This window comes from Aricia agestis, chromosome 12, assembly GCF_905147365.1.
Source record: "Aricia agestis chromosome 12, ilAriAges1.1, whole genome shotgun sequence".
Taxonomy (NCBI): domain Eukaryota; kingdom Metazoa; phylum Arthropoda; class Insecta; order Lepidoptera; family Lycaenidae; genus Aricia; species Aricia agestis.
The window spans coordinates 10,975,731-10,993,997 of NC_056417.1; the positions used below are offsets into that span (position 1 = coordinate 10,975,731).

The 18,267-nt window shown below is 37.9% G+C and overlaps 1 protein-coding gene across 2 annotated transcripts in view; it reads right to left on the reverse strand.

Moving 5' to 3' along the window:
- LOC121732490 overlaps window positions 1-17,579 on the reverse strand; it is a 61,063-nt gene extending 43,484 nt beyond the window's left edge. For both annotated transcript variants that reach the window (XM_042122389.1, XM_042122388.1), the window contains exons 1-16: window positions 17,477-17,579; window positions 16,734-16,872; window positions 15,937-16,183; window positions 14,872-14,972; window positions 14,103-14,278; window positions 13,170-13,239; window positions 10,649-10,780; window positions 8,778-8,988; window positions 5,878-6,056; window positions 5,360-5,437; window positions 4,457-4,564; window positions 3,369-3,510; window positions 3,016-3,158; window positions 2,139-2,312; window positions 1,390-1,617; window positions 403-504 (exon numbers count right to left, since the gene is read on the reverse strand). In XM_042122389.1, the coding sequence (XP_041978323.1) occupies window positions 403-504; window positions 1,390-1,617; window positions 2,139-2,312; window positions 3,016-3,158; window positions 3,369-3,510; window positions 4,457-4,564; window positions 5,360-5,437; window positions 5,878-6,056; window positions 8,778-8,988; window positions 10,649-10,780; window positions 13,170-13,239; window positions 14,103-14,278; window positions 14,872-14,972; window positions 15,937-16,183; window positions 16,734-16,872; window positions 17,477-17,517 (2,271 nt within the window). In that variant the 5' untranslated portion in view covers window positions 17,518-17,579. The remainder of the gene's footprint in view (window positions 1-402; window positions 505-1,389; window positions 1,618-2,138; window positions 2,313-3,015; window positions 3,159-3,368; window positions 3,511-4,456; window positions 4,565-5,359; window positions 5,438-5,877; window positions 6,057-8,777; window positions 8,989-10,648; window positions 10,781-13,169; window positions 13,240-14,102; window positions 14,279-14,871; window positions 14,973-15,936; window positions 16,184-16,733; window positions 16,873-17,476) is intronic.
- Window positions 17,580-18,267: the final 688 nt, after the last annotated feature.

Sequence of the window (18,267 nt, forward strand, 5' to 3'; positions counted from 1 at the left end):
ATAAATTAACTATGCGTATATGGTACCTACCTTAACTATGCGTATGCGTACCTATTTGTTAGCAATAATTGGGCTGCCAACATATTTTGATGAAATTTGGCACAGATATTGTATAGACCACCAGAAAGACAGCTGGTTACAGTTTCCAAAAAATAGGTAATTAGTACGAGACCACATTATTTCATTGACTTGTGTCGTTGCTAGGAATTTTACAATAAGGTATTATGCCGCATCTACGTTGTAGCGATGCTGCGACAGCAAAATAAAACAATGCAATGTTGCTTTTCTCTAAATTAGCTTTAAATTAATTACTAAAAACTAAAAAAAAAATACTGAACTGTTTTTTTTTAATATTTTTGTATGTTGTAGCTACTTAGTGCCTTATATAAAAGCCAAAGTTACCTCGAGACACACGTTGTTCGGACATGCGATGATGTACAGGAAACACCCGGACCAGTGGCACAGTAAACAGAATACTAAAGTGTATTTCAAGAAGCATAGAAGCTGAGGACAAAGAAACGAAATGTACGAGACGCATCAGTGTGCTCAATTTTCGAAACAGTATTAGTAGGTTATGTATTACATCATGTTTGTAATAAACTTAAGAGGATACACCAGGGGCGAGAGAAATTGAAAATAGGTATTTGAAAATGTATTGCTGTCTCACCAATCTCAAGTCTCCCACCGCAGAGCGCGATAGAGACAACAACAAAAGTTCTAATAAAAGAACAGAAAATCTTCGATTCGTTGTCCGCTGATTCCTTCTCCAAAACTTAACCGATATAAGTACTTTTTTCATTAAGAATTAAAACAAAGCTTGAGCTGTGTTCCTATGTTTTATTTTTTTTTGTATATTTTAGCCAGTTTTGTTTTCTGGGTGTTTAAACACAGAGGTAAATCTGGCCATTTTTTTGGGTTTTTGGACGTTCTTATCTTTTTTAATAATAAAATTATGAAAAAAAGAAAACTTAGGGACACGCTAATAGTGGCCGTAGATATTCAGGAAAAAAATCATAACTCTACTGGCATTATCCAGGGAGGAAACAGGGGACAACGTTTGTATGGAAAAACGGCGGTGTGGACTCCTCTTAAGCTAGGAAGATAATATAATTAAATTAGTCCCGTTGTTCATCAGCGAGGGTATTACTTTTGATAATTACGATATGGAAGTTGAAATTATCGTACTCGACAAAGTACTATTTATTATAATCTGCAGTTTTACATTTCTATCAAGTTTTTGCTTGTGGCTGGCTGGATAAAGGCTGCTTTATAATATAATTGTGAGCTAAAATTTGCAAGGCCACAACAATTATAATTCCCTAATTACACCCACAACATTGACAACACGAATTCAACCCACTTTAATTAAATTACTACGTACAACTTTACCTTGACGTGTGTCTCGAAGATATCCTGCCACTTGTCAAAATAATCCCAAAGGTGCCAAGCTTGTAGCATCGGCAGCATTATTGCCAGTTTCGTCAATTGCCAGTGCCTGTCAGGGTCCAGAGTGTCAGTGAAGACGTAGAAAGGGAATATAGATATGACGTCAACGTAAAATCCAAATGACGCCATCTTATCCTGAACGATCTCTTTTGTTGTTTCTTTCCTCACATTCTGCAATTCAAATTGCGAACTTATGAACTTTCAGAAATAACAAAACTCTAAGGTTATGGAATTTTTCTTTTGCATTTCGTTTTAAAAGCAAACTGCATCTAGTTTTAACTTATTTAGATTTATATTTCCTTTGTTGGCTTGTCGTATTTTTCTGGGTTACTTTAGCCAGCACGGCATCTAAATAAACATTTTAAAATCCTTGTTTACTAAATACTTAGGTGTGACGGTGGAAAATTGTAATGGTTACTTTGGTTTAAATTATGCTTTTGCATTTTAGTTAAAATACTGGTGAACGAACAATTTAAGCGTCATTTGCAAATTATTCATCGCTATCATCGAAAAAAATTGTCTAAAGAAAGAAAATTTTATTTTATATGGGCTAGGTTGCTAGGTAGATCAAAGACCAACCCTCACCCTAATCATCATCACCCAAGTATTTCTTTGCCTAAGCGACTATTAAATTATGTTCCCAAAATATCCGAAGTTGATTTTACCACACCTTTATAAACACAATACTATACCTTTTTAACAACAGCCGTGGTAAGCTGTACATACACGTTGATCACCAGCACCGTATAAAGTAACGCGTCGAAAACCTCCTGCCAGTGCGCGCGCGCATCGCTTATAGTGGTCAGCGGGGAGAACACGCAGATGTGTAACACTGTGGCGAAGTGACACACCTCCCACATGGATGTCTGGAGATTAAAAAAAAGTTTTAAGCTGAGTTTCTATAAATTGTATTCGAATTGTAAGTACATTCAATACGTTCATCAGAGTGTAATGCACAAATATTGTAAGTTAAATCGTATTTAAACGTTTATAATAATTACAAGAGATCCAAATTTGATAAGCACCTACAAAAGGGGTATAAATGTATAACTACTATCCACTTTTATGCAAAAGTCTGTCTTCTTGCCTGATCGCGCCCAACTCCTTGAACAGGGGGCCTATTATGAGCTCTTAAATCCATTCACTTTACGTCCTTATACAGTCAGTATAAGGACGTAAAGAGAATGGATTTAAGAGCTCATGATAGAGGCCCTGATCTCAATAAAATTTGGCATAGAGTAGAGTTGTTGAAGTTTACCGGAAATGGGTTCTACGGTTTCAACGCAATAAATAAAGTTGCAGGGAATATCTGGTAGTAAATATTATTATTTCAACTTTTTTAAATTAAGTTTTAGGGCGTTTGCTGCGTTGGGCGTGCGCCCGGCGTGGCCACCCGCAAGGCCTGCTTGTTTTATGTCATCCCATAGAGCAGCGCTGCGTTGAGCGGGTCTGCCGTCGCACGATTACTATGGCGAGCGAACGGCGCGGGCGCCCGCGACGGGCAGCCGCGCCGTGTTCAACGCAGCAAACGCCCTTACATATAAGAAGTCGTTTAAAGAAATATCTTACCAGAGTCGTGTTAGGTTCTAGGATCCACGGAAAGGTTCCTTTCAGACAGATCTTGGGTGTGTCTATGGCGGATACATTCTCTGATATTTTGTATAGCTCCAGATATTCTGTTGTGAATTTCGGTTGACGCTTGTTGTTCTCATCTGCGAGTATCAATTATTATTTTTTTACAAAAAAATTGAAAAAGACTTCCAAGTGGAAACAATAAATATCACTTATTCTTCAATGAAATAAAAAGTATTAAATAATTCTTACTCTTTAATAGTGCCTTTCTCAAATTTTTTCTAAATTTCAACTATTTCTGTACACAATCTTCATAATTTTGAAGGTGAGACCTCACTTAGTGAACTCACCTTTATAGTACATGTGGGAATCGTCAACAAAAACTGTGTCCTCATCTTCGACGCCGTTCAAGTGGTCTTTCAGGGTTTTCATGGGCCGGTACCGAGTGCGGAGCTGTCTCAAGTCATTTTTCTCGTATTTATGAATAGCCTCCTAAAGAAAAGCGCTGACATTAGCACAGGAGCGGCACAATATAAATATAATATGGTAAATAAACCATATTCTTGTAATCAAACTTGCTCAAAGAGGCGTGATACTGCTTGTTGAAGTCTTCTGGAATCACGCTTACGTGCACACATATGCGTTTTTTTTGTGGTAGCGTTTTCAAGCTCCACTGGATTCTAACGGATGGAAATGGATTACGAAGAATTGACGTTAGCCTGGATACATATTATAACTTGAGAGAAACATAAACCGATGCATCACATTAAAATAGTACCAGATTTTAAGATTAATACATTAAAAACCATTGAAAAATCTATTCATACATAAAAATGTATGAATAGATTTTTCAATGGTTTTATTTATATATTTTAATGGTTTTATTCATACATTTTTATGTATGATTAGATTTTTCAATGGTTTTTAATGTATTAATCTTAAAAACATCACTTATTCTACGATTCACGCCTATTGATTTGTGCTTTAACATAGTAATTATTATTAATATGTAGATGTGTCAGTCATTCAAGGTGTGACGACGCTAGCCCTCACATAGCTCGGCTTAGCTAGATCGTAGTTGGTAGGCCTATAAAAATAGGCATAAAATATAAAAATAGGCATAACTATGATCTAGCCAAGCCGAGCTATGTGAGGGCTAGCGTCGTCACACCTTGAATGACTGACACATCTACATATTAATAATAATTACTATGTTAAAACACAAATCAATAGGCGTGAATCGTGATAGTTTTTCCGTAAAGTACCACAAAATGTTCAGGTTGTGGGATATACTAGGGCAAGCGAAGCGAGCCCTGATAAATTCATTACCAGTAACCAAAAAAAAACACCTTTACCTTCGCCATTACCAGTTACCAAAAAAAAACAAACAACTTTTCCATTAGTTTGCCATTAGCAGTTACAAAAAAAAAACATCCACCTCTCTGCTTTTTGCGCCGGCTATCCGGGCCTCCACCGCCGCCCGTATTGTCCGCAGTATCTGAGGGTGCTCCGACATAGCCAGCATGAAGTCCGTACGCTGAAGAACCTACATTACAATATTAAAATGAACGCCACAGACATGGAGAATGGATGCCTCAAAATTATATTAAAATGTACTCCATGTGCGCCACATGGAGAACGGATGACGCAAATCCGTCAAAAATTTTTTCGTCATTTTTTCCTATCTAATAACAAAACTAGTATTATACTTTACTACACTTTCTATTGTATATCAAATCCCGTACATTTTTGAGCTGCTGTCAACCTATTTTGCTGAAATTTGGTATGGATACTTTTTATCCCGGAAAAAAGTACGGTTCCCGCGCGATAAACTAATTTTGGCGCAACGAAGGTGTCGGCGTCATCTAGTTATCTAATAATAATATTAGCTTCCCAACGGTTTAGGTGACGGTGGCCGGTTTCATTGAAACCAGGCCAGTTACGCGGGAGTAATTTTATAGTGTCCAAGTGTGTACGCAGTACGCAAGAGCATTCTCTATTCCTTTACTCTCATAACCCAGTGAGACGGAAGACCGACACGATCGGCGATAGATCTGGCGCAGGACCGACTTTTTACATGCCCATCCGACGCATGGATCATCTTACTTGTCATACAATCAGATTATCAGCCTGCATTGTCCTAACCAAACTTGGAATTAGCATGTTTCCAACACGGAAATTGAACCCACGACCTCCGAGTCAAGAGCCGCGCTCTATACCACTAGACCACGGAGGCGTTAGTTGATAGTTGTCTAATAAATCTAACGACTATATCTTGACTAAAGATCTGCTTAAATATATGTCTGTGTGAAGTTTATTATCAAAATATTTGTGGAGGTACCTGCAGCTCGACGTACGTGGCCGCTTTGACTGTTACCTTTGATGGAATGGAATAAAATAAACTCACTTCGCCGAGTACCTAAAATATTAAACCGTTAGTTTGCTATGTTATTGTTATGGAATATAATGAATATTTGATGTGCATGTAGTTCATACGTTATGCTGTTTAAATAAAATTTATTTTCAAATATTATAAGATATTTTAAAGAACACTTTATAACAACTCATAATGCTCAAGTACACTATATTATACAAAGGGTATAAAAAGATAAAAAGATCCTAATAAAATATCCACACTGAGTCTACAAAAGTTTTACCTATTCTGTGTCCTTGTTATGTCCTTGCACGTTACAAAAATGTATTGACAAGCAAGACCAAACTATTAAAATATAATAACGTTCTAAAACCAAGTGTTGTAATCACAACTTTTTCTTAAACTTCCATTTATAGTTTATACCTTTTTACTTCCATTGGTCTAGCGATTATGTCTGAATAAATGACGTCGTACTAAGTACTAACAGTGCCCTCCTTGAACGCTATTACAGGGCTCTCATCATCTTCCTCTGACAGCAGTTCCAATACACCACTCCTGATGCAGACCAGCCCGCTCTTCACCACCCCCTGGCTCCACACGTGCTGCCCAGCCATGTATAGCTCATGCTTCATGAGTAGGGAGATGTGACGCATAAAGGCTTCACCTGGAGATGGAATTATCGACCTTATTGCCTGGTAATAGAGTTTATAAGAGTAGCAGTTAGTAAAGTTTATAAGAGTAGCAGTTAATAAGCGACTTGAAAGACTTGAAAGAAAAACATAGTGTATGTTCCGAAAAATAGCCCAGTATACTTCATATGGTAACGTCAAAAATCGATGAGATACTGTTGATTCGTTTCGAAAAATACGTCTACAATGCATTGAAGTTTAAAACATTTTGAGATGATAATTGCCATTATAATACTTGTGTCATCAGTTTCACACCAATATTCATTATTTTAGGTGTCTGAGTAATATCTATATATTAATACGCAAGCGAAAAACTTTGTATCCCTTTTGACAAAAAATGCGGAAGCGTAGGTCAATAAAATTTTGCACAGTTATAGTTTATATGGTGAAGGAGTGCATCGAGCTTATATTATTTTGAAATAATGCTTTTATCACACATTTTTTTAACAAATAAAACATTACACACACTACAATACGCACACTCAAGAAGATGACAGATTTTTGAGTGACAAACCTATACATACGAATTATACTCTTTTATTTATGGTTGAAGTCTGTTGACAACAAGTTGACAAATTGTAAATGGATTACAGTTTTTTTTATTGAATCTTAGATACTATTAGACAATGCTTACACGGCCAGTCTGAGATCAGCTGAGTCCCAGAGACGAGAGTTGAAAAAAATATGGTAAAGTCTACGAATAATAAAAGATAAAGTCAGTATTTTTTTTAGAAATAGTCCTAATGTCGTTGAAACTAAGGTCGAATTTCGACCATTGGGCGATCTCTAGTTAACAGTAAATACCCAATATAATATAACGTACATAGCAAAACAACATTCGCAGGGTCAGTTAAAAACATTCAAAACAACCTCTTAGCGCGACCCCTTTCAAGGAAAAAACCTTTCAACGACAAGGTAATTAATGTTTCAAGAAATTCAAAATTTTTATTCACTTATAAAAGATTCATTTAGCAAAGGATGGAGGTAAATTTGCATATTTTTAATGGAAATGGAAATGGCTGTGTACACACAAACACCTTCATTGTAAATTGCAGTACTGGATGTACAGTCGTGACCATTAAAATATTATGTCGAGAATTTTTAACTTGCTTGGTATTGATTATATTGTCATAAATATTAGTTGTGTGTTACATATTACAACAAATCGAAGTGCAGTACTATGATCCGAGCCAAGAAACTAGTCACAGAATTTATATATTTTTTTAATTATGCAGCTTGCAGCAGCAGCAGAGGTGTCAACCAAACACATAAAAGATTATAATATAAAAATGGCTATAAAAGACAGGAACGATAAAGTCCTAAGCCACATGGCGGGTAGATTCGACACAGAACGATATCTTTTTAACAACCTAGAAACTCCACCCAGCTTGAGTGACCCCTCTCCACCAAGCCAATGTCACAACATCTAAAGGCAAAGGGTGGAGCAGCATAAAATCTAAGGAAATCGGAAAATGTCGGATCTACTGGCCGCCACACCGACTGGGACCTCACCGTTCAAAACATTAATATTATTATTATGCAATTTATAAAACAATAAATATATATATTTATTTATTAAATGTATAACATATTATACTCTATTCTATTAAATATATATATATACACATATATATTAAAAAAAAAATGTGTCCATGGCGTGATGGACCACAATTAATTAAAATTCATAATATTATTTCAATTATCCTTGGTGCGAAAAATCTAAATAATAAAATAACAAAAAAAGGATATGGACGAACAGTCCATAGACGGCCCCAATTTTATAATAAAAAAAATAAAAAAATATGCAGCTTATTTTTACAACAACATTAACATTAATATTTAAGTTCGGTTTCCTTATGTGGCTTGCACTTTTTTGACGTTTTCTGCTGTATGGCGTCCACGTCATGAGTACTGGCCATAGAATAGGTTATGAGGCGGAACATATTCTATATGACTTTTTTTTTAATGGAATAAGGGGGCAAACGAGCAAACGGGTCACCTGATGGAAATCAACTTTCGTCGCCCATGGACACTCGCAGCATCAGAAGAGCTGCAGGTGCGTTGCAGGCCTTTTAAGAGGGAATAGGGTAATAGGGGAGGATAGGGATGGGAAGGAAAGGGAATAGGGGAGGGTAGGGAAGGGAATAGGGTAGGGGATTGGGCCTCCGGTAAACTCACTCACTCGGCGAAACACAGTGCAAGCGCTATTTCACGCCGGTTCTCTGTGAGAACGTGGTATTTCTCCGGTCGAGCCGGCCCATTCATGCCGAAGCATGGCTCTCCCATGTACATCACGTATTTTTTAAATAAAAAAAATACGCGAAGCACTCGGGAACTGTCACGGTAAAGCATAGCATTTTTTATCAACTTATGCAATTATAATTATTTATTTATTTCTAGTCGCACGCACACAAAACACCGTGCCGAAGTCTGCCGAACTGAAACGACGTTACATGGGAGGTGAATGTTTATTTTCTTGACTAGGTCGCCGCACTTAAAGCCGCACAAAAAGCTATGCTACAGCTTAAATATTAGCTCCCTTACTAATAAACGCTGTATAAGCTTTGAATAGTTATACAGTGTTTTGTCTTCTTCAATCCAATTAAAAATGTCACTTGTGTGACAGGAACAAAACACTGTATAACTATACAAAGTTTATACAACGTTATTAGTAAAGGGGTATGTATCTCGCTTACCAGTATCCTTTAAAAGGAGAGAGTCGTGGAAATGCCCAACGTTTATATCAAAGATGAGCTCCATTTGTAGCGGCTGGGGGAACTTCTTGAGGTATTCGGTGCTTCGGATGCCGTCCTTCATGCTCCATAAATGTTGCTTATACAGCTTCGTCTGCTCAACTAGTGTCTGGGGTGCGTTGTGGCTCTTGAGGTAGTTTACGACGTGGTGATACTGAAATAATAATAGCTCCCACACCGATTTCAGTGACGGTGGCCGGTTTCATTGAAACCAGGCCAGCTACGCAGGAGTAATTTTATAGTGCCCAAGTGTGTGCGCAGTACACAAGAGCACTCTCTATGCCTTTACTCTCATAACCCAGTGGGATGGACGACCGACACGACTGGCGAGAGATCAGGCGCAGGACCGACTTTTTACATGCCCATCCGACGCATGGATCATCTTACTTGTCAGACAATCAGGTGATCAGCCTGCATTGTCCTAACCAAACTTGGAAATAATATGTTTCCAAAGCGGGAATCGAACCCACGACCTCCGAGTCAAGAGCCGCGCTCTATACCACTAGACCACGGAGGCGTGATGATACTGAAAGTATAGTAAAGAACTAGCTGATCCGACAAACGTTGTTTTGTCGTTATTTGTGGTATGAAAGATTTATCTTTATTTCGGGTATCTAAATTAATGTTGACTGAATCTCAGACTTGAAAAAGCACGAAAACTTTCAATAAAATTGGTCTAGCCATTTCGGAGGAGATTGGTGAAAAGCACTACGCCACATGGATTTCGTATTACTTATTTTAGATTAAACTGCAGTTAAGAGGATCAAACACCAAATTTGATTATCGCAACTCGCGAGGGAACCGTATGTTCAACCAAGTCAAAATCAAAATCAAAATAGTTTTATTTCTGAATAAATTTAAAATAAATGTTTTCAGAATGTCCTACATGATGCCTACCACCGGTTCGGGAACTAATCCAGCTAGAATACCAATTTCTTTAAATTTATCTCTCAGAGATTCTAAAGCAGACATTTTATAAATAGAACGTATGGCTCGCTTCTGAAGCACAAATATTGTATTAATGTCGGCAGCGTTTCCCCATAAAAGGATTCCATACGACATCCTACTATGAAAATAACTAAAATATACTAATCGTGCCGTGTCTTCGTCAGAAATTTCCCTAATTTTTCTGACTGCATATGCTGCAGAACTGAGCCTACTTGCAATGTGAGATTACCAAGATAAAAAGATTAACAAGATAAAAAGTATCCGTTCTCTCCCTACTCAAAGTAGGGAGAGATCTACTCAAAGTATCTGAATACCGAATATCATCAAAATCACTTCAGTGGCTTAAGCGTGAAGAGGTAACATCAGACAGACAGACACTTTCGCCTTAATAATATTAGTATGGATAGGCATAGACAGTCTTTCGCCTTTATAATATTGGTATGGATCAACGTCTCCGTGGTCCAGAGGTTAAGAGCGTGTCTCTTGACTAGGAGGTCGTGGGTTCGATTCCCGCGTTGGAAACATGTTATTTCCAAGTTTGGTTAGGACAATGCAGTCTGATCACCTGATTGTCTCACAAGTAAGATGATTCATGCGTCGGATGGGCATGTAAAAAGTCGGTCCTGCGCCTGATCTCTCGCCAGTCGTGTCGGTCTTCCGTCCCACAGGGTTATGAGAGTAAAGGAATAGAGTGTGCTCTTTTGTACTGCGCACACACTTAGGCTCTATAAAAATTACTCCTGCGTACCAGCTGGCCTGGTTTCAATGAAACCGGCCACCGTCACCGAATCCGGTATGGGGGTATAAATTATTAGTGTGGATAGGCATCTAATAGTATGCTGTATGAGGGTAGTTTACTATTTTACCTGCTCCAAGAACTTCGACCAGCGTCGCATCCGCAGAATTAACTCCCAAGCGAGGAAGCCGATGAACCGAAAACGCACGAAAACAAACCCGAACAACATCATGAATGTTGTAAATATTTTCTGGATCGGCGTCTAAAACAGATTTTAAATAGGTCGATATAATCTGGGGGCACGGCAGTGCCCCCGCCAAATCGAGCAAAAAAGCGGCACGGCCGTACCATCCTTTTCTCGAACCAATTCAGGCTCTTTTTGACCCCGTATAACTTCATTGTGGATAAAGCAACAAGCCTAAATTTTTAGTTGCTAAGCAAGCATTGTATAAACACGGTATATTTTTAATTTGATTCAATTTGAACGAGTAGTTTAAGAGCTGTAACTTGTTAAAGTTTCTTAATTATGTCACTGACTGACTGACTGACTGACTGGCTGACCGATCACCAAAAGTGATCTAATCGCATGATTAGATTTAGTATAACACTATACAGTGTCACACAGCACTACGGGCCTGCATCAATCGCATGGAGCACAATAGACTAAACAATCTAATACTTAATATTATAATAATTATGTATAAATTGTAACATACATTGTGTTTTCATGCGATGTCCAAGCCGATCTATTTATTTAAAACGTAAAAGATTTTTAATGTTGATATGATAATAACTTACGTACTAACTTGAGACAGAAGGTCCCCTAGGTAGGGACTGAATAAATTAACCGCCTTGGTATTGCATAGATCTCATAAATTTTTTACGGTAAGTATAAAAACTGAGTTGCGAGACTTGGTTTTTTTACAGGAAGGTAGGGAGGATAATTAATTTTCCTCAGATTTAAAATATTTGTGGGATATGTGTGGAGGCCGCAAAGGGAGATCTTCCGACCGAGCGAGGTAGTATGCTCGGTCAGGACGGAGCCCGCGTGTTACATATCAGCTGTCGTTTATATTATACAGTAGGGTTGTTGAGGAAGTGATTATGAGGAAGAGGAGGAGGAAGAGGAATTGTCACGCGCAAATTTAGAGGATGCGGATGAGGAAGAGGATATTTTTTGAGGAAGAGGATGTGGATGAGGAAGCGGAAGAGGAAGCGGATGAGGAAGAGGATGATAGTAAATTATAAATACTAGCGGACCCAACCCAAAAGTCTTTGTCCTGTCTGTACATAACTAGGTACATACATTACACAAAAATTAATTAAAAGGGCATTTTCCAGTGGACCAAACTATGAATATAAACCATTCTCAAAACACACACAATAATCATCAAAATCGGTCCAGCAATTGAGTATTTCAACAAAATTTTTTTTTTGATAAATGGAAAGATCATAATATTATTATATAAGTTTTATAACAAAACATTTTTGTTTTATTTTTTTTTGCAATAATTCAAAAGTTATTTATATAAAATAAAAATTGGAAAACAAGGGCGTTGCCAGCCGATGGCGCAGGGGGGGGGGGGGGGCAAGTTGACTTTACCTACTACAATTCATACTTTTCTCATTCTCTACGAATGAGAAAAGTAGGTACCGTTTGAATTGTAGGTAAAGTCGACAGCACATGAAGGTTTTCACTTGTACTCCGAGCCTTACATCTACAGCGATTGTAAAAACAGTATCTTAGTACTATATAAATATTCTGTGACAGTACAGAGTCCAATGTGTAAAGCTACGAGCACGAGCTCGAGACCGAGAGGGTCCGAGACAGGCGAGACGAGGCGAGCGCACCCTTATTGTACACAACACACGAACACAAAAAAAAGATGAGTGAATGATACAATTCTCTGGCTCTGGCGTGTGCGTTGCCATGATTGGATACGCGACGCGCATGCGCAGTGAAATTCCTCATAAATTCCTCTTAAATTTTGAGGAAGCGATAGCGGAAGAGGATTTTTTTATTTTTATTTATGAGGATGCGGTAACGGTTGAGGAACCCGAAATATTGCGGAACTTCCTCATTATGAGGAAGCGGAAGAGGAATCCTCAGCAACCCTATTATACAGACGCGCTCAGAAAACTTCGATAGCGCGATGCAGGAATGTTAGGCGAATTGTGGGTACCGCCACATATTAAATGTTTAAAATGAAATTATTTATGTATATTGCATATTCTAAAACATCATCTTTTTTTATTTATTTTACTACGGAGAGAAATGTGATGGGAATTTTTTACGACCTCTGTGGCTCAGTGGTGAGCGCGTTGGTAGTTCAAGCCGGGGGTCGCGGGTTCGAATCCCGCCGACGGAACAAAAAGTTTTCAATGTTCCCGGGTCTGGATGTGTATTAAATATGTTTATGATATAATAAAAATCTTAAATATATGTATAGTATAAAAGTTTTAAATATATTTCCGTTGTCTGGTACCTGTAACACAAGTCCTTTAGGTACTTAGCACGGGGCCAGACTGACGTGGTGTGAAGCGTCCATAGATATTATATTATATATATTATAATTATCAGATAAATGCGTACACAGATAAATCTTTTTTAATATTTTAATATAATATTCATGTAAAAAAGGCATATTTACTATGGGAAAAGAGTCGCCGAATATGCAGTTGAAAATACGGCAGGAACAGTAGTACCAACACTTTAAGTAGCTGAAAAGAATATTCACAACTTTTACTACTTATTGTATTAAAAACATGTTTTCTTAAATACTACTGTAATTTGCTTCTGTAAGCTGCACTCGGAGACATTTAATAATTCATTAACTTTAATTCAATGAAGATTTTGAAACCTTTACGTGCTCCAGCTCATGTCAAAATCTTAATTAAATCAGTGTCTAAGCACACTAGGCCGAAAAAACCATAAAGTTAATATACCTAAAGTTAATATACCTAGCGGAATAGAGAAACAAAGGCCTGAGCAAGAGAGATGTCACTATCAGTAACACTGCGTGGTAAAAAGAGACGTGTGATACATAACAGCAGCACTTTTTTTTGAGGTCCAGTCGGCACGTGCCGCACTTTGACAATTTAATCACATAGAATTCATGTTCAATCATGCTTGTGTAAGTGTATACGTACACATATTTTTCGCACAGATGAAAACCAATTTCGATTTCGTTTGACAGCTCGAGATTGTTGCTCTATTCCGCTAGGTTACATATTATATATTATGTAACCTAGTTATAGCGATAGCGACTTCAAATGTACGAAGATTGAGTATAGAAATAGTTGAGGTTTAGGCGAAGTCTGAAGACGGCACTATAATAAAGAATAAGAATTATTATTTGATTCTTTTTAGATTATTTTTAAGAATATTACTTTTGTTTTTACCTTGGAAGTCGGTTTTAATTTTTTTGTTAAAAAATAATAATTGTTTGTATTGATATTAGCTATCCATTTTTTTTAAATATTCGTGAACGCGGAATACGGACAGTAGGTCAGCCTGGCTCCATATAAAAATCTTCATACCCCTTTTACTATTTTATCTTATCTTATTATATCAGCACACTTACGTATCGAACTTAATTTTCTGCTGGGTGAGAAACTCTGGGTACCCCAGCTTGTACCACTCTTTGTCGTCTTCCTCCTCCCTGTTCAGACCGTACCAGATGCAGGTGAAGCCGTGCAGCACTAGGACCACTACTAGGACGTGCTCCACGAAATATAGTAATACGCGGCTTTGACGCATCTAAAAAGCATACAAGTAGCTATGGAGTTTCGTTTTGTTTTTTCAGGAGGCATCCAGTTCTAAAGGTCCACCTAACCTTCGATAAAGTATAGAGCTCAATTTTTTCTTTTTCTTTATCGGGATAACTCTAGGAACCTCGTCTTCCACGGCCAAATTATGACAGTTACTCCCCTCTACAGACCATCTCAAAGTCTAATAATACTTATTAGCTTTGTCCACACTGTGCCTTCTCCTGTTCGTCAAGGGCATGCCTTATAGCGCAGTCAACAGCGAACGTGAGACATGCCCGCGATGCATGCCCTCTGACCGTATCCAAAACTTCAAAAATTACAATATTGGCGTTGCGTTCCTTGACGCATTCAATTATTGAATGCGCCAATATGAAAGTTGATGATGAAAATTGAAGATGAAAGTGCACAGTGTGGACATAGCTAATGGGTGTCTGGCAGTAGAATGCGTCTCTCAAAAATGACCGGCAGTGGAAGGCGACATTCCTACTAATCGATGCAAAGTCTAAGCTTTAAACAAGAATTGAAGTACTAGGCAGCTTCGAAATAATATCTTTTCTCGTTCTAATAAACAAAATAGGTTACCGTATTGTTAATGTTGTAAAAATATCCAATAAGTCTGTATATTCTGCCAATCTTTAACCACCTCCCCACCAGAGCCATAGTTTCTATTTTTAAACAGGTGCCTGAAAATTTGAATGAAAAGCTAATAGGTTTAAGCTTAGGCCAAACCTACGCGACCAGGCGACTGCGAAGCGGATCGTCAAGTTGTCAAATGTGTGTTTTGTATTCAATGACTTCTGGCCTTCCTGGGCAATTTACATTGCAACGCGATTCGTTGCGATGTATTTTAAAAGAGCTGTTAATATTTTTGACAGGCTGCGTAAAGGTGGCTTCACGTCGTTAGGGTTGCCATCACCCAAATTCCCTTCGCCGGTCAGGCACGACGAAATTCCCGGACATTTGGCCGAAATGTGGTTATTTCCCCGGAAACTTCTTAATTAAACAGTATTTACGATAACGTCTTGCCTTTGCTTTTCCAACAAGAATTTGTAAAAATCTGACTAACTCAAGTCCGTGCTAGGAACCGTGTGTAGGTATGCTTAGCGAGTTTTTATCTTTCGTTAATTACTGCCTGGTTAAAAAGTTGGATTTCTCTCAGCAAAAGTGTCCGGATTTCAACCGGACACTTTTCAAAAACCCGGCCGGACGCACCCCGGACGCCCTTCAAACTAGGACAAATCCGGGGAAATCCAGACGGATGGCAACCCTACTTTACGTACGAACCACGCGGCACGCTATAGCGGTCTATCGACATAGGTCTAGTGACCGAAGCCGTTCCTGCTTTGTAGGGACATAGAGCAAAATGAAACCTAGAAACTTGTACATAAAGTGGCATTATTGAATTTTGTCGATCGCGTGCCGCGAGGTATTTCGCGCGCGTGCCACCTTCCAAATATTTGAATGGCCGTCATATCGCTGCGGGCGACAAGACTGTATATTTAATGTGCATCTTCTTATATAATAAATAAAGTTCATTTTCGTACGGCCTATCGTATCTAATCGTCTCTTTACGTTGCAATGTGAACTAACCCTCGATATTTTAATTTGTACGTAATACGTCTAGTAAAAGTGCAAAATAATGCTCACCAATCGTATAAATCGGGACAAGCGACACCAGATCAAATGCCTGGAGCATGTAATTCTGTCGACACACCCGTACATGTATGCGCAGGAGTGGCCAAAATTGGTGCAACAACATGACTATCGCGTCCACATAGAAAACTACTTCGCTCATGTACAAAGTGGCGATCCAGAACTGATTCTGTTTTATCAGATGGTAGCCGAGCAGAAAGTGAACAATGAATTTGTAGATCACATGAGTGATGATACACAACTGAAACAAACCACACCGTTTTATGTCGGCACTACATATAGGCGAACGCGTTGGCCGACGCGTTGGCCGGCGCGCTGGCCCAATGTGTAGAACGGGCGTTCGCGCGTTGGCGGTAGGTATTTCGCCCGTTCTACACATTGGGCCAGCGCGCCGGCCAACGCGTCGGCCAATGCGTTCGCCTATATTAAGTAGTGCCGACTTTACACACACACTGTATAAAGTGTGATTATTAAGCAATTGTCTTTATCACGGGCTTTCAGCGAGGTGACCAAATCAAGAAATTCCGTAACAAAAAAACCTAACACCCCTCATTCCGACCGGCACAGCGAAGACCGGCGTTTCCAGACTTCGGCACGGTGTTTGTACGACTAGTTAATATAATATAGATATAGTTATAATCATAATTATATATTGCATAAGTTGATAAATAATGATATAAAAAATAGTACACAAGTTATACGCGGCAGTCATTGAGTGCCACTCGTATTTTTTTTTATTTTTATGGTATTTTTATAAAAAATTGTAATGTATTTTTAAAACTATATCTTACTTGCCACCAAGATGAATATGGCAGAAGAACCAGGTTTCTTGTTATGACTCCAAGACGCCCTTCCCACATGCGTTGTCCTCTGTACGACTGTGGAACACTTGTCGCATTGGTTTTGTTCTGAATACTTTGAGGAAATGTCCTGAAAAAAAAAAGTATTTATGTAAGTACTTATAGTAAGAGAGCTCCGTATTCTCGTACAATTTCCAACGTATTTGATTATTATTTTTAGTTCGGTTTCGATATTTTACTATCAGTAATCACCACGAAGTGTGGGTTTTTATTTGTTTTAAGGATACCGTCGCGTCATAGTAAAAGGAGGGGAAGTAAGTTATCTTCATACAAAGGCACCACGCGCGGCTTGTATGTGTGCGCCATAGTATCAATGCGTCGCCACGTACGGCACACAACAAAATCTCGGCCAGTTTTACTAGGCTGGTACCGCCGAGATTTTGTTGATTGAGATAACTTACTTCCCTTTCTTTTACTATGGTCGCGTTGGTGATATATTATATACCTAAGCATTTTTTATTCAAAATTTTGTAGTTTTTGCGATTCTGATTACGTCTTTTAAACTCATTACTGTGTTGCGAGTGTTGTTGGAATCAGCAATAGATAATATATAACATTATGTAGCTAGACGCCAGTCTGCACAAACCTTAATGCTACAGAATACAGATTATTAATAATTAGTAACTAATATTATTATTCTTATTCCTTAAAAGAAAGTAACATTAATTTCTTACGCAGTTGTTCCCAGGGAGGGCTGACTAACGCTTCGGATCATCGTTATATCGGTACTTTACTTTCTTAGATATTTCAAACAAATCTTAATTAAACAAACACAATATTATAAGTCCTAGATGAATTGAAATAGCAAAATCAAGTTGGCTGTGTATGTACGTCATATTTTTCATTTTCTTTTTCGCTAGCGTCAAAATATTTATGTTGTATCATGTATACTTGTGGTCTCAACCATTAAGTGCCTGTATTCCCAGAAACGGACGATTTTCAAGATTTAAAAGTGACAGGAGACATAAAAATATAGAAATTTAAATTCTGAAAAAAAAAATTATGTGTTAGTTAAGGATCTAACACAGTGGAATTTATATTCCATTACACAATAGCATGAACTTCACTCGATATAGGCGCAAAGTGTGTGACTGAAAGCGTACCAGCCGAATCTCTGCGCCTGCAATTTTATAGCTTTTTGATCGTCGTTTTTTTATAAATCAATTAAATCGAGTAAAAAAACGAAACGCCCTAAACATATTCTTTGTCTTTAATTCAGTACAAAATTTATCTGGAAATTCCAAATAATTTGGACATAGTATGGCAATTTCGTTAAAAGAAGAGGTAACTTTGGGATTTTTTTCTATCGAGTGAAGTTCATGATATTGTGTAATGGAATATAAATTCCACTGTGTTAGATCCTTAACTAACGTATATATTTTTTCAGAATTTAAATTACTATATTTTTATGTCTCCTGTCACTTTTAAATCTTGAAAATCGTCCGTTTTTTGGAAATACAGGGCC